Raw genomic sequence first — 16,842 nt, 5'->3', positions numbered from 1 at the left:
TCAGTGGTCACAATTCAGGGTCATGATACCCTAAGTGGAAAACTGCCAGGTACCTGTGCACAGTAGAGCTCCAAAGTCCAGTACTCTGTTTGATGTTACCAGAGACATATTCTTGCAACACTTGAATTTCAGGTGTCCTTAGGAACCTTGGAAACTCCAGACCCTCTCTGTCCTCTACTTCATTTTGTGATGCGTTCACTGTGGGACAGTATCATCAAATTGTTTATGAAAACATGATGCCAGAGTTTCAAATATCTCTATTCCTGCTTCTGTGTCCTTTCTCCCCAATACAGCCTCACAGAAAGAGCAAAAATGAAACACACCTGTGATGTGTGGCTCCCCAGGGAAGGAGGCACCAGGTACTGGACTTATTTTAGTGGATGGGCTGGCCAGTAGCCTGGGCTTCACTGAGTGAAGAAGGCAGAATGCTGGGTGAGGTACATGTGAACCTGAGGGAGGTTCCCCTTTCTGCAGTGAGGCTGCAGTCATCCAAGATCCTCTCAAAAAGAGAAAGCACGAGCTTTCTTTCCCCTCATTGTTGGCTCAGATTTGCCACTGTATTGATAAAAATGTTACATTTTTTTCATATGTCACCCACATATGAACCCTGCCAAAAGTATCAGAAAGTAAAGACAGTCCTTGCCTGAAGAAAATCTAATCAGAACTCAGTGCCTTCCTTTACATATGACATCCAGAAACATCAGGCAAAACAAAAGCAAACTACCAAAACATTAAAAATTCAATCAAGTATCACAGAAGCAGTCTGGTAATTCAAACCATGGAGCATTTCCATATATTTTTAAATGCCTCTTTTTATATAAATCATGTCTGTCTTCAAAAATGATCTTGAGGAGAAAGTCAGCCAACTTCCTAAAGTGCACAACTTTGAACCAAGGAAGGGGCAAACATCAAACTCTCTCAGACTCTCATGCTTTTTGTCTCTCTTTCTCCCAAACACCTCAGACAGCCCCTAAACACAGAACATGAGTATACACACACACACACACACACACACACACACACTCTCTCTCTCTCTCTCTCTCTCTCTCTATGTGGAGTTGAGAACAGTGCAGAAGTAGCCAGGCTGAGGTTCTCCGTCAGTCCCTTCCCTCCTCAGAATAAATGTATCGTGACAGAAACCAACAGTACCCCCAGTTACTTCACTCACTCATTGGTGCTGGAAGGAAACCCAAAATTTCAAGCATGGTAAAGCTCTTGAAACTCTTTATCTACCAAATTAGAGAATGCCAACCTTAACTCCTTCTCAGAAGACCTTTCATTCCAAAGCTCCACAGAGCAGAACCCTTGGTAGGATTACACAGTGTTTGTCTCCCAGTTCAAGACTACAGATTTGCCCTCAGGTCTCAGCCCTGACCCAGACAAGCCCAGGCACCTACTAGAGACAAAGGAATAGGTGGCAAGGATGCTGGTGAGGAAATTCATCTCTGCCTCTGCGTGCTCCACGATCACTGGGTCTGTGCTGAGGCTGAGGGGCAGCTTCATGTGGCATCCAGAGGAGGACTCCTGGGAGACGCTCAGCTGAATCGATGTGGCACTCTCCCTCTTCTGTTTGGAAACATAAAGTGAATGATGAGACACATTCTGCTTTCCTGAAGCCTTGTAGGCTCAAGATCCAAGAGACATGAAGTGCTCTATTCCTGAGCAATATCCCCTGTCTCTTAAGTATTAGCACCTTTCTTAGCCAGAGAGCCATAAAGATCTGGGGGCTTGTTCTCTTTCTTCCAGTGATCTTGTTTTGAAAGAAGCAGCAATTCCTTACACCTGTTTTGCCTGTCCCTTCTCCTTTCTTTACCCAATCTCCTTCCATCTTCACATTTTCACACTCTCCCTCACCTTCCCTGGTACTCTTTTTTGCATTCTCCCTGGTTCACCTCTGAGGGACAGTCCATCGGGTTCCGATCATCATCTCCTCAATCAATGCTCTTTAACCCCAACCCACAGTTCACTGCTCTCCTGTTCTGATTTCCCTGGAGCCTGCACTGCCAACACTCATATACCTTGACCGGTTTGCCTCATTGTCCAGGTCAAAAATTTGCTCCCTTGGCAATAGGTCAGGGCTGGCTATCCACAAACTGCAAAAGTGGTTGAGTTCTAAAATACCTATTCAAATTTGAGACCTCAGCCTGCTTTGTGCTCTAAGCTCTGTGATTCCACCTGTAACTGTGATTGGCCGGTCTCCTCTCTACCCTGCGCAGACCACCCACGGACAGAGCTGCCCCTCCAGGGTCAGAACAGGGATGGGGACCTCAGTGTCCAGATGTGTGGCCTCTAGCTAGAGCAGTGCTTTCCTTTACTAGTAGTTTCCTCAGACCCAGCATCATCATACACAGTTCTCTTAGCAGAGGCTTCACAGAGAGCTTGTAAGGATGGAGCAAGAGAAGTGGCCAAGACCTCGATAACTCACATTCACTGCTGCCCATGAGCTGAGGGCGGGGAACTGAGCCACAGGGTGACTAGAACAGAAGGCTCCAATGCTTGGGCAGGACACTTGGGCCTCTAATGGATCACAGACAGTAGTAATGTGGGTCATATTTAGAGGGCCTGGAGACCTGTAATCCCACAAGCCAGAAGGAATGGGTTATAAAAGAAAAGACAATTCTCATTCTAGAAAATTTCAGCAGGCTTCAGGAAAGACCAAAACAAGGAAAAACAGACCAACTCACAAGTGAGACAGAAATAACCACAAGATTCGTGGAGCAATCAGAGGCCCTGAGAGTGGCAGGAAGAGAATGGAAGCTTTGGGGGCTCTGAGAAGGTTTTAGCTGTTGTTGAGGGTTCCCTGAGCCTCTGAGCCAACACACAAGGTCTCCTTCAACAGCCATTTGAATTCCTAACAAGTGATAGTTGGATGACACAGGTGAATAGTTAGGGCTACCGCCCTGAGTGTTCAGCAGGTCTGAGGACTCTAGGACCCAAAAAGAGAATGAAACCACTGGTATATGTCTGGCTATCTCAGACTCATTCCCTCCTACCTATCCCTACCAGTGCTGCCACAGTGCATGTGTTCTCACTGCTTTTCTGGGAGTCTTACCACACTCTCCTATTTCTCCTTTTGCTGACGCCTTCTTTCTGCTCAGTTTAACACCCGCTGTTACCAACAGGGTCATCTTTCTACAAGTACAACTCTGCTCACTTCACTGTACAGCCCAACCTTTCAAATAATCTCCATTTAATTTCTTAACACAACATACATTCACTTCCATAATATCTGACCCTTGCTTTAGCTCTTAATTTATAAGCTGCCCAACTCACTCACATATGGACACAGAGATACAAATTTGCATAATGCTCCAATAATGTCACATTACTTTTAGCCCTCCAAGTGCCCTACGCTCTTTTATCTTTTCATGTATTTGGCTATGCTCTTTCTTTTACCTAAAATGTACCTCTTCCCTATCTGTTTGGTAAAAGTTCTAAGAAAATGTCAAAATCCCAGTATTTTTTCACAGAAATAGAAAAATGCATGCTAACATTTATATGTAATCTCAAGAGATCTCAAATAGCCAAAACCATCATGAAATTCTTGGAAAAAAATAATAAAGTTTGAAGTCTTGTTTTTTATTTCAAAATTTTTACAATGCTACAATAATCAAAACAGTGTGTGGCTGCCATAAAACAATGAAATAGAGGTCCAAAAATAAACCATTACATATATGTTCAAATAATTTTCAACAACGGTGCCAAGACCACACAATGGAGAAGTTATCTTTTCAATAGACAGCACTAGGAAAACTGGATGTCTGTATGGAAAGAATAAAGTTGGACCCTTAACCTTGCACTGCATAAAACATTAACTAAAACTGGATCAATGACCTAAATACAGAACTTAAAATTCTTATAAAAACTCTTAGAAGAAAACAAGGAAGAGCTTTATGACATTGAATTCAAAACTGGTTTCTTGGAAACAACACCAAAAGCACAGGCAACAAGGTAAAAGTAGACAAAATGGACTCTATTAATATTTAAAACTTCTGTCCATCAAACAACAAAACAGAATGAAAAGGCAATCCACCAAATAGGAGAAAATATTTGTAAATTATATATTTGATAGGGGCTTAATATCCAGACTATCTAAAGAACTCCTATGACTCAGCAACAACCAAAACCAAACAAACCAAACCAAAAATGGCCAAAGGGCTTGAACAGACATTTCTCCAAAGATACAGAAATAGTTACATGAAAAAATACACAGCATCACTAAGAAAGAGACCCAAATCAAAACTGTAATCAGATATCACCTTTAGGATGGCTTCTATCAAAACCAAAAAAAAAAAGAAAAGGGGGGCCAGGGATTTAGCTCCAGTGCCTGCCTCGCAAGCACAAGGACCTGAGTTCAATCCCCGGTACCCCCTCCCCCCCAAAAAAACCAGAAAATAACAAATAATGGAGAGGATATAGAGAAAATGGAATACTTTGCACTGTTGATGCACTGTTGTTGCACTGTGTAACTGTTAGGGAAAATAGTATAGTAGTTTCTCAAAAAATTTAAAATACAATTATCATCATGACCTGGCAATTCTATTTCTGGATATATACAGACTCCACCAAAAAATGTATACACACTTCAGGAAAAGAAAAATAATATGATGTTTTTTCAACAGATAGTGTTACCCTTGCATGAAGGACCCTACAGGATGTCATATATCACATAAAGCCCACTACACTGCAGGCCCTTAGAGAAAAAACTGAAAATGCACGTGCAGCAGTCTCAATGACCAAGGTTACCCAAGTAGCCATTCACTCTACTAATAAATATCTGGAAGCTAGTGGTCACCACTTTCAGCACCTCTTGTAATTACAGAGGCTAAAGGTAATTTGTATTAATTTCATGATATCTCAAAAAAATTTAGTATTAAAATATTTATACATGTTTTTCTTTTCCTGAAGAGTGTATACATTTTTTGGTGATATCTGCCAAAGGTGTTAGCAATCCTAGTGTTCATCAACAGATAGACAAACAAAATGTGGCACACTCATAAGGGACAGCCTTAAAAATGAAGGAAATTCTGACACATATTATACTAAGAGAAATGATCCTGCCACAAAAGGACAAAGACTGTCTGATTCCACATGTGTAAAGCACCTGTTCTACAGAAAGTAGAGCAGTGGTTGTCAAGGGTTGGGGGAAGTGGGGTAGGGCAAGTTACTGTTTAATGGGCACAGGGTCCAAAGTTTCCATTTTACAAAATCGAGATGAATGGTGGTGATGACTGCACAACAGTGTATGTGTATTTAATACCATTGAATTGTACACTTAAAAATAAGCTAAGATGGTAAATAATTTCATGTATATCTTATCACAATTTTAAAAATTAATAACAGTAATAAAGTATTGGTGAGGTACAGTAGTAAATTTTGAAGATTACTTCATTTAGAGAATCCTGCAATCAAATTTTAGTTTTTAGTTAATGGGAATGGTAGCAGAGCTATCTTTTAGTGGTATTAGGTAGCCTGGCATGCCTATAATCCCAGCACTTGGAAAGCTGAGGCAGGAAGACTGCCTTGAGTTTGAGGCCAGCCCGGGCCACATTGTGAGTTCAAGGCCAGCCTGGAATACATACCAAGACCCTGTCTCAAAAAAAAAAAAAAAAAATTTAAAATTGAAGTTAGTAAAATTCTAAACCCTATCACATAAACGTTTAATTCTAAGATGTTATCTTCTATTGAAACTTTGGATAATAAATAAGTATAAAATATAACACATTTATATACTAATAGAAAAACATTCATCAATAGATGGAAAGTATATTTGTGTAAAATGTAATAAAAATTCATGATTAAAAATAAGCTACCACCTTACATCAGAGAGTTAACTGGAGAGAACCCTAGAAATTTAAAGAATGTGGTAAAGCCTTTAGTGGAAGTTTAGTCCTTATTCAAAATAATACAGTTTAAATTGTAGAACTCAGAACCTAAAAATATTTTAATTGGATAAAACTTTTATAAATCTACAGAAATCAGCAAAACTTTTAATGTATGTATGATTATAATATATGAGAGAAACCTTACAAATACAGGAAATGTGGCATAATCTAACTTGCTCAAAATGTGCTAGACATCATTAATTGATGTGGTCAAAAGAAATCAATTCTCATCATTGTCAGAAAATAACATAGGTAATGCCTCCTTGAAAGGATATAAATTAAAATGGATCCATGTTTTTTAAATAGCTTCACTTTTGAAAACTGAAGAACAACTCTCAAATAGATCACTGTATCAGCGGAATAAGATTGCTTCCTGACAAGTTTTAAAGTTTTTTTCAAAGAATATACAGTAGGTTTTTTAAATACTTTCTTGAGCTTATTTATTTATTTCTGGTACTGGGGATTGAACCCAGGGCTTTTGTGTTGTTATTTTTAGGCAGGATTTCACTAAATTACTAAGTTGCCAAGGCTGGAATTTTGGTCCTCCTACCTCAGCCTCCCAATGTATTGGGATAATAGGTGTGTGTCACCAAGCTGGGCTTATTCTTGTAAATTATATTTTTATTTATTTCTCATACTTTTGTAATTACTAGGAAATTGTAATGATTAAAGGAGTATTATGGTAAGCCCTAGATTTTTGAACCTGAATTACAGTTTATAAAACTTTACCTTCTAATTATTTTCCACAGCCTACAAAGCATAGAGAAACTTTGGTATTCATTTGCATTAACTGAAATATACAAACATTACAATCTAATGATAAACTTTACACATAAGAGAACTATAGAAATACTCACTGTTGGTGTGAATTTGTATGTTTCTTTGTCTATTGAAAAAGGAAGTACTAATACAAAAGATTATTCCAAACAGTCGATATTTTGATACAAAACCAGAAAACGAATATATTATGAAAAACCTATGTTTACACTGAACTCATTTATTCAGAATGCTGTTTTATTTGCCTGTAACTTGTGAAAGAACTAGTATGGCTTACTTGACAAAATTTTGTTTAAATGTTCTGTTTGGGGATTTTTAAAATAATTTTTATAATATCTAATGGTATTCAGAAGTTAATTTGAAACTCTAATTTCTCAGTGAACATATTAAGTCAATTTTTAATTAGTATAACTCCACTTATTCTGTCTCAGAGAATTCCTTTAAGTCATTTTTAATGTATTTTTAATTTGATAAGTGATATCATACAACTTAATGAATTTACTGAGATAATTTGTTCTGGTGAAAATTGGGGAGGCTTCATAAGTCGTGGAGTTGCTTTAACATTTGTATGAAAGAAAAACAGCAGAACAGAGCTGAGTATATAAAGAGTCTCCATAATTAGAAAACAAAAAAGCTACTAAAGCAAAGTTCTCCCTCTGAACCCTGCAGATGTCTTTCTTTAGCTAACAAATATCCAAATCATCTTCTAATATTGTACCTATAATACTGCAATTACAATATGCAGTTAACACATTTGTCTCCCAAACCATAGAAGCATCTTACAAATCCTCGTTCCCCAAGCACCTCGTATGCTGCTCAATGAAAGGAAGGTCTCGAGAGGCTGGCTGGCTGGATGAAAAGAGCAATCAGGCATGAGGCCTATATTCCTAAGCCTCAGAAGGCATTTCTGACAGGGCTGAGGTGGAGCCACCCTGGAGACTAAAAAGATACCAGGCTGACTATGGCTCTGCGTGGGTGCCACAGCATGTTCTCGGGGCTCTTAGGGGAGCACATGCAAGCTCGAGCCTTACTGTGGTGCAGGCTTTTCCTGCAGGGCTACCGTGGTCCCAAGTCAACAGACAGGATTGCAGGTGCCCCAAGCAAGAGGAAGAGGGACAATGAAGGTAGGCCAAGGCTGAAAACAGACAACCTTGGAATGGCCCAGGTGAGAGGACAACCTCTGTGGAACAGCCTCCATGGTCCATATGGTACAAGTCACCAGAGAACACAAGTTGGCACACCTTTTCCAGAAAGGACTGAAAGCAAATATTTCAGGCTTTGAGAGTCAGTCTTTCTCACAGCTATTCAACTTTGTCCCATAGTACAAAAGCAACCACAGATGTGTCAATGGAAGAGTGTGACTGTACTAAAATAAAAAGCTTTATGTGCAAAATAGGCAATAGTCTCAGTTTGGCCCATGGGCCATAGTTTGCAGACACGTGGCCTAGGTCCTTACTTGCCAAGGTATGACCCAAGACAGCAGCAGTGACACTACTTGGTAGCTGTTGGATCTGCATAAGCTTGAAAGCCATATCAGACCTATAGAACCAAAATCTCATTTTATAAGATACCTGATGATAAGTGCAAGGACCTGAGTTTGACCCCTGGTACCAAAAAAAAAAAAAAATTAAGATACCTGATGAATTTGACAAGTGCTGCTCTATGTGACCTTTGAGATACCCCTTCACTCTGAGCCCTGTCATAGTACACAAGAGCAGAAAACCAGGCAAGTTTCACTGAGTGCCTTCTTCATAAATCTGATCAAGTCTGGATGGGCTCTTTTTCACTGACTCTGCCATATAGCTCCATTTTCTAAGTGATTACACAGTGCCTGAGTGGGGTCACTTGTCCAGAACACAGGACTCAGCAGAGAGTTTATTCAGGGAAGCTGCCAGTGAGAGAGGTTTGTGACATCAGAGATGTGATGAACCCACAGCAGAGCTCTACTCTCAAATCTTTCCTTCTGAGCCTTCCCTTTGCAGGGATGCACCAGCTCCAGGTGGCTCTGCACACTTTCCACTGACAGTGTGCCCTACAATTAAAATATGTCTGCATCTCCTCCCAAAACAAAGGTAAGGAGCATGAAGCACTCATCTCCCAAGTGCGTTATCTTCTGTACCTCCAGGAAGCCCCGCATCTCTGGTGAGCTCCTAGAATAATGGTGGTTCTTAATCCCAGGACAATTTTTCCCCTCAGAGGACATTTGACAATGTCTTGGGACATTTTCGGTTGTCACAGCTACTCTATGTATTGAGGAGGTGGTGATACTGCTATCTAGAGTGTAGGAGCTTGGGATGCTGCTGAACATCCTACAGTACATAGTACAGGCCCCTTCCTCAAAGAACTACATGGTCCAATGTGATTATAAATTGAGAAACCTATTCTGGAACAAACATTACTTCTTTATTGACCAGCCTGAACAATTCTCAGAATTTATGAGTCTCACAAGCATCACCAAAATAGAAAGATGTCAAAGAGGTATGCTTGGCAGCCCCTAGGGCCTCGATCAGGGTAGCACAGGACCAAACCCCAGCCCAACAGCTCAATGTTCCCTGTGACCAAAAGTGACTGGACTCTAGGAGAATGAGTCACAGTAACAAAGTCCTCAAAAGCATACACCATCAACCAACACTAGTTTATTAACTTCTATCTGGATAGCCACCCGGCACAAGATCTAGATTAGGGCCTCCTCTATACATGATGATGCTGGGAATCATGTTGGTTAGGACAGAATTACAACTAAGGAGCTGCCATGGCTTTCTGCCAGTGAGAACCCATTGGATGAAGCCCACACCTCTTTAAGGAAAAATCATTTCTAGAGAACACTCTAAGACCAGTCAAACAGCATCACAGCACCTACCAATTCTTATCTTACTCTACAACAGCTTTCTTTCATCTATGGCTCAAACTTCTTTTATCTAATTATGGACAAATGGCTATACAATGGAAAGAAACTGCTTCTTTCTATCACTTCTGTCCCAGACTGTTGCCTTCTTGACCACATGCTGTTCTCTTGATGAAGATAACAATAAACTCTGTCTTGTGAACTCTCTTAGATTGAATGGCTAATTGGATGCATGGTATGTTATTTTTACTGGCTTTTGTTTTAGGGGTAATCTCATTACCACTGTTGCAAATTTATATTCCCTGCAGTGTTAAGTCCACTCATTTATACTGTGTGTATTCAGTGAATGGCAAGGTTAAAGTGAAAGTATCGAATGATAATACATTTCATCTTGTATTTCACCAGCAGTGGTGAGCATCCTCTGGCATACAAACCCTTGTGCAAGTGACTATCTCATTACATAGTGCTTAGGGATTGGTAATCTCATTGCTTTAGGTACCTGGAGTCTGGTGTGCTGTCAGAAGCAGAGAATTAGCTGGTAAGAAGAGGTCATCCCTGATGATGTTGATTTCAGCCAGTAAAGCTTCTAAACTTGGTTGGCCCCAGTTGGCTTCCCAGATGGCTTCTGAAAGAAAAAAGAAACAACACAAAAAAATCACAACCCAGGAGATCATACATCCCTTGGATCTGGTGTTGTCATGACCCAACAGAAAAGCTATGATGGTACGTGTCTGGATCCTTGGAGAGACAGACAGCCTCCCCTCAGATGACAAAACTTGTCCCCAGAGTTTAATCTGAAATGTATTACGGAAACCAACCTCCCAGGTCTCTGCAGAAAGGAAGCAAGAGCTGAAAAAAATCAAAGACACATACTTCCTCTTCCTTTTCATCAGCCAAAACCCACTAACCAACTATAGTGGTCTGGCCCCTCCTTCATCACTGCAGTCTGCAGACCATCCCCTCTGGACCAGGAAGGGAGGGAATTCAGTTCTCAAATAGCAGCGTCCAGATGGACCATGAAATGAAGTCTCATGCAGCTGTGTGCAGGCACTAAAAACCCATAAATTCTGATATGTGTATTCCCCCAGCCTGTTCCTCTATATGGAAGGCCTCTGCTCAATCCAGCTCAGAAAGCTTCTTGCTGTCAGCAGCTTCATTTTAAGTGTGGAGGAAGAATGAGATCAGTTATGGAGCTCCTGGAGCAGCCCCACCACATGCATACACACTCATTCATCTGTCCTAATGGCATTCTGCCAGCTCCAGCAGCATCTGACTCCTGCCTGTTTACAGCTTTATAGATAATCATCTCAGCTGCTTCTGCTCAACAAAGGGTTTGCAGCATGCTTCTACGTCCTTTTCACTAGTCAAGAAATTAAGGGCAAAAGAAAAAGGAAACTTGAAGCATGAAATTGGTAGTTTGTTACAGACTCATGTTCCTATGTGCAGGAGCAGGTTTAGAGACTCACTGGTCTACCAATCTACAGAACACCCACTTGGAGCCTGAGAGACACAGGATCCACTGGAGAAGCAGCTCTAACACACTGGTGGGGAGAGCACACATGTGGCAGAGAAATGACTGAGCAGAGAGGACTCCTGATTTTCTCCACAGGACTGGTAAGTACCTGTGGACAACACATCCAGTGTGACAGTCTGTGAGCCACTGGCTTTCTTTCAACAATCATTTCTTTCTCCAACAATCATTCCTCCAACTCACTGCAGCAAATTATACCCAGAGACCATGCCATTACTTACAAAGGTGATATGATCATCTCTGAGGTCCAGGCTCTGAACCCCTTAATAGGAGGGACTAAATCATAATTCTTCTTTGTTCACAGAGCCTCCCACAATAAATGCAGAGAGACAATGCTCAGTCTGAGAAGTCCCACTCTTCAATCAGAACTTTCTATCCCACTGCTACTACATCTGGAATCAAAGTCATTGTACTCCCCAACCTCTCAGACTTTTCATCCTCTTTACAAGTGGTCTAGTTTAACACTCCTATCCAAGATTCACCTTTCCTCCATGCAACCTGGCTACTATAGCTGCACAACAACATGCTATATTTACATAACTGCAAACATCTGATTTACAAACTCAACCAATTAAGGCCATCAATATTGCTAGGAGACCCTATATGTATCCCTGGCATCCCAATTACTTATTTCATTATTCCCTAGAGAGAAGATACCAAACCACACTACCTCTTTTTTTTAAGCCTGTTTCTCCATCCTCGCCGCTCCATCTTCTTAACTTCCCTGAGAAAAAGGTTATCTTTCATGAACTCTAGATTGCCACCTTTCCATCTCATCCGACCTTCCTTCCTCTTGCTTTTAAGGAGCTATTACCTGTATCTTTGATCAAATAATTCTCTCCTTCTTCCTAAAGGACATGGTTTATCAATAATTCATCCTTCTCTCACTTTCCCTTCTTAAACTGATCTCTATCTCCATAAAAATGTCAATAGATGAATAGATGGATGGACAAATAGAAATTTCATATATATATTTCTCTCAAACTTTCTTTCAGTCTCTACCTTTCTCCTCATCTCCCCATAGGAGGTGTGATCAAAAAATACAGAGAATGCTTTAATTCTATTTGAAAATGTATTGTAGGGCTGGGGATTTAGCTCAGTGGTTCTGCTGCCTGCCTCACAAGCACAAGGACCTGACTTCGATCCCCGGTACCAACAAACAAAAAAAAAGAAAACGTATTGTAGTATAAAACATGTTGTCATAAATCTCCCTCAAAATACACACCCTCACTTCAAATACATTTACCCCATCATTCTTGTCACCCTCTGAAGCAGTCCTGGAAGTCCTCTTTTGTGAGCGCCTTTAATTGCTGGTAAGGTGGCTGTGGTGAAACAATCAAGTCTATGCTTCCAATGACTACTACAAGATAGAGACTATGAGCTGGTTGTTGGGGATCTCATGTCCCATTCTCTCCCATCTGGTACATAACTGCTTTGAACCAAATACCATCATAAGGTGGTAGTTAAAGTTTGCGGGGCTAAGAATGCCAGATACAGGGTTTAAAACAGAATCAATCATCAGTGGTGTTTATGTAGCTCCAGAGACACTGACAAGAGCTTTGCCTTGGTTTGAATGTAAAAGCTGATTTAAAAACTGTGGATTGCACATGGTGTAGCTCCAGACAAGACTCACATCATGCCACAGATCATGGGCATCCCAGTGCTGTTACAGCACAAAACTAGGGCCCTCATATAGAATTAGATAGAGGTCAGTATTAGGAATAGTTTACCAAAAGATTCTAAATTTGTAGTATTTTTCCAGCCTGGAGTCAGGCTGCCTTTCCATCCCAAGGTAGGGCCTGCTCATCTTCCTAAGCTGACAAATATTTAGTAAATCCCACTAGAGCCATTTATTTAGTAAAGCATTCTGCTGCTAGCCAAGAATGCCCTAAAGAAAAGTCCATGACTGAGTCACCTCTGCGTCCAATGCTTGACTCACAGAAAGTGCTTCCTTTGAATGAATGAATCTAGGAAAGAATAAATGTGAACAGTGAAAGAGATCTGCAACCTAGTTACATACAAACAAAATAAAGACAATGTAAATTAAGTGGTGTAGGGCCATTTGGAAATAAGTAATTAATTCAATAACAGGGCAGCAATGGGGAGAACCCATAAAGACTTCATAGAGGGTAACATTCAAACTGAATGCTGAACTACACAGTATTAATTAATTACTAATTATACCAACAGCTCACATTTACTGAAACCTTCCTTTAAAACCATGAAATTTGCTGAAAGATTTATGAAGAATATTTAATTTAAGCCTCATGACTATCCTGTAAGGCAGGTGATACTACTGTCATTTTTAAGATGAGAAGACCATGGTGTGGAGAGGTAAAGCTTCCCAAGATCACCCAGCTAGAAAACGTTGAAGCTGGAATTTAAGTGTAGGCCTCCCATCTCCAGTGACTTAACTTCTAAACTATTCTTTCCAAGAGTAAAGAAAGACACTGAAGATAGAAGGAAGAACATGAGCTAAAGCATATGGCATATCTGAAGCAAAGGAGTAGAAAAAGGGACTCAACAAAAGTTGCTGATGGAATTGCAAAATTGGAATTGGAGGATCTATACTGCCTTATGGAGCCTGAACTTGATTTTTATGGGTAATAAATAATATCGGTAGGACAGTAACATGGCCAGTTCTGCTTTCTAGAAAGAAAACCCTTGCAGAAGTATAGAGAATGGGTTGAAGAAACCAGAGATTGTCTGCAAGGTTCATTAGGGGCTAAGTAGTCCTATAGAATCACAAGCATGAAACACTAAGGGGATGAAGTGGCTAGAGAAATTAGCCTAGAAACACAGGTGCAGTCAAAGAAACACAGAAGCCCAACAAAAGCCTGCTCTCTCCCGTCAAAATACCAGGAAAGAGGCATCTAGCAAGGCAGGAAACTCCCACACCCTTTTATTCTTTATTCTTCTGTCTTCTCTTTACATTTCATAATGGTCTCATTGATGAGATAGAACTATAAAACAGGTGTCAAATAGAAAAAAGAAAATAAACAGATCTAGACCAGACTTTGGATATTGACATTTTCTCTTTCTTGATGTCTTTGTTCCTTTTTTCAATTAGTACACATTTGCATTACATAATGACTACATTCACCATGGGGAATCGGTACATGTGCCTAACACTTTAATTCTTTTCACTTCCCCGTCTACTCCCTCCCTTCATCTCTTGGTCAAGGTACGAAACTCTTAAACAACCACTCTACACTAGTAAAAAAAAAATGGTGGCCTCACCCACACCCACACCAGGAGAGCTTAAGTCAAGAGCCGAAACTTCCACCTTCAAGGATGCAGAATAAGAAGCCTCAATGTTCATGTCAGACTGATATCAAAGAAGGCCAAGAGAGGACATGAGCCTTTCATCCCAGACAGCTGGTAATGAGCTACATTCCCGGGCAATATCAGGGAGTTAAGTCCATTTTGTGTGCTATAACACAATACCACAGCCTGAGTAATTTATAATGAACAGAAATTTATTTATTTCATAGTTTTTGAGGCTAGAAAGTCCAATATCAAGGTCCCAGCATCTGGTGAGGGCCTTTGTGCTGCGTCATTCCATGGCAGAAGGTAGAAGGGCAAAACATGGTGAAAACAAAAGAACAAAAGTAGGGTCAACTTGTTTTTAAAACAAATAACTCACCCACTCCTGTAATAGCAACATTAATCCAATTTGTGAGGGAGAGCCTTGTGATCTCACTAGGCCCCTCCTTTCAATACTGCCACATTGGGGATGGAGTTTCTAACACATGAACTTTGGAGGATACACTCAAACACAGGACACCCCTACCCAAAATTACCTATGTGCCTCTCCCCATCCCTGCTAGGCTATCAGAGGAGGTCTTGTGAAGAGTCAGGACTCTCATCGCTACCAATGGTTACAGGCCCAATGTCAGAGGAGACCACATGGGATTCAGGACTTCCATTCTCATCCAACAATAAGGAGGAGCCAGGTAATGTACGCCAGCACTAAGGGGACAGAGAAGGCAGAATTATCTGAGAGAGATTTTTAATCATCCATGGTAAAAATGCTTCAATAAGCTATTATGAAGATGGTTGAAACTTGAATGTCTCAGCAAAAAGAAAAGTCTCAATAAAGATGTCAAAAAGAAAAAAATTACAGAATTACAAAATAAAATAAGAAAAATAAAACCCCCAGTAGATGAATTCAATATCAGAATGGAGGGTACAGAAGATACAATCAGTAATCTGGAAGATAGAATAACAAAAATTACTCATTCAGCAGCAGAAAGAAAACAGACTGAAAAAAGAAGTCTTAGTGACACATAAAACTAGGACAAAAGCTCTAAATGTGTGTCATAAGAGCTCCAGAAAAAGATAAGAAAGCAGAAGGAGCTGAAAAAGTAATCAGTAACCACTTAAAAATTTACAAATTAGGAAAGAAACATAAGCCTATAGGTATCTGAGTGAACCTCAAATAGGGTAAACCACCACCTCCAGTCAATACCAGACAAATCTTCATTAAACTTTTAAAAATTAAAGACAAAAAAAATCTTAAAAGTTGCCCGAGAAAAATGACTTCTTAGTTATAGGGAAAAGCCAATTCAAATGACAGACGATTTCTTAGTATATATACACGAGAGAGACCAAATGCACTAAATGGTAATACATTTCAGGTGCTGAAAGAAAAGAGTTGTCAACGTAAAATCCATACCCAGCGGGGGAAAAAACTTTCAGAAATGATACTGAAATCAAGACTTTCTCAAATTAAGGAAAATGTCACCAGTGGATGTGTCCTAGTGACTTAAGGAAATCTTCTAAACAGAAAGAAAAAGATAAAACAAGTCTGGAATATCAGGAAGGAAGAAAGCAAAAATATGAGTAAATGTAATAATTTTTCCTTTTCCTCATGAGTTTCCTAAATTTTATTTCACAGATGATGCAACATTTTAACAATTCTTGATATGGTTCTAAATATATACAAAGGAAATACCTAAGATAATTATAAATAGAAGAGGCCAAAGGGGACACAAACAGGGTAAGGTTAAGGTTTCTTGTATTTCATGCAGGCTGGTGAAATGACACCAGTAGACTGTGCTAAGTCACATATATATATAAAACGTAATACCAGATCCACCACCAAGAAAACTAAACAAAGAGATACACTCAAAAACACTACATGGGATCGAGGATTTAGCTTAGTGGCACCGCGCCTGCCTTGCAAGCACAAGGTCTTGAGTTTGATCCCTGGTACCAAAAACAAAACAAACAAACAAAAAACACTACAGTGCACACTTTGAAACACACTTTGAAAAACGTTACACTTTGAGTGCTGTAATCTCAGCACTCAGGAGGCTGAGGCAGGAGGATTGCAGAGAGTTCGAGGCTAGTCTGAGCTACAATAGTGAGCTCAAGGCCAGCCTGAACTACATAGTGAGACTGTCTCCCCCAAAAACAAAAAGCAAAACAAAAACTCCACTACAAACAGTTGGGCCAGGTGGCACATGCTATCCAGGAGGCTAAAGCACAAGGATCATAGGTTCAATGCCATCTAGAAAACTTAGCAAGACCCTGTCTCAAAATAAAAAATAAAAAGAGCTGAGGATGTAGCTCAGTGATAGAGTACTTGCCTAGCTTGTGCAAGGCCCTGGGTTTAATCCCCAGTATCACAAAACAAAACAACAAAAATAAAAAACACATTATGTACAAATCAAAAATGGATTTGTAAAAGATGTTTAAGTAGCCCAAGAAAGGCAAGAAATAGAAAACAGAGAGAACACATTAAAATTAAAAAGAAGACTAAAACAAAAATGGCAGATTTAAGCCCGAATATATTGATA

The 16,842-nt window shown here is 40.0% G+C and overlaps 1 protein-coding gene across 11 annotated transcripts in view; it reads right to left on the bottom strand.

The window, feature by feature from the left end:
• Eva1a (eva-1 homolog A, regulator of programmed cell death) overlaps positions 1-16,842 on the bottom strand; it is a 55,957-nt gene that overhangs the window by 15,506 nt on the left and 23,609 nt on the right. For 7 of the 11 annotated variants that reach the window (XR_015448549.1, XR_015448548.1, XR_015448550.1 and 4 more), the window contains exons 2-4: positions 10,007-10,132; positions 1,398-1,566; positions 54-198 (exon numbers count right to left, since the gene is read on the bottom strand). Coding sequence is in view for 4 of the 11 variants with exons in the window: in XM_004844647.4 (XP_004844704.1) it covers positions 1,398-1,566; positions 1,694-1,828 (304 nt within the window). In the remaining 7 variants the exon portion in view is untranslated. Of the gene's footprint in view, positions 1-53; positions 199-1,397; positions 1,567-1,693; positions 2,707-10,006; positions 10,133-16,842 lie in introns of those variants that run through there. The other 4 variants (XM_004844650.4, XM_004844649.4, XM_004844648.4 and 1 more) reach the window with 4 other exon arrangements.

This window comes from Heterocephalus glaber, unplaced genomic scaffold (assembly GCF_053883595.1).
Source record: "Heterocephalus glaber isolate CG9 unplaced genomic scaffold, H.glaber_assembly_v1.0 deba00000470, whole genome shotgun sequence".
NCBI lineage: Eukaryota > Metazoa > Chordata > Mammalia > Rodentia > Bathyergidae > Heterocephalus > Heterocephalus glaber.
The sequence above is the reverse complement of the archived record's forward strand: the minus strand, read 5'-3'. Positions and strand labels throughout refer to the sequence as shown.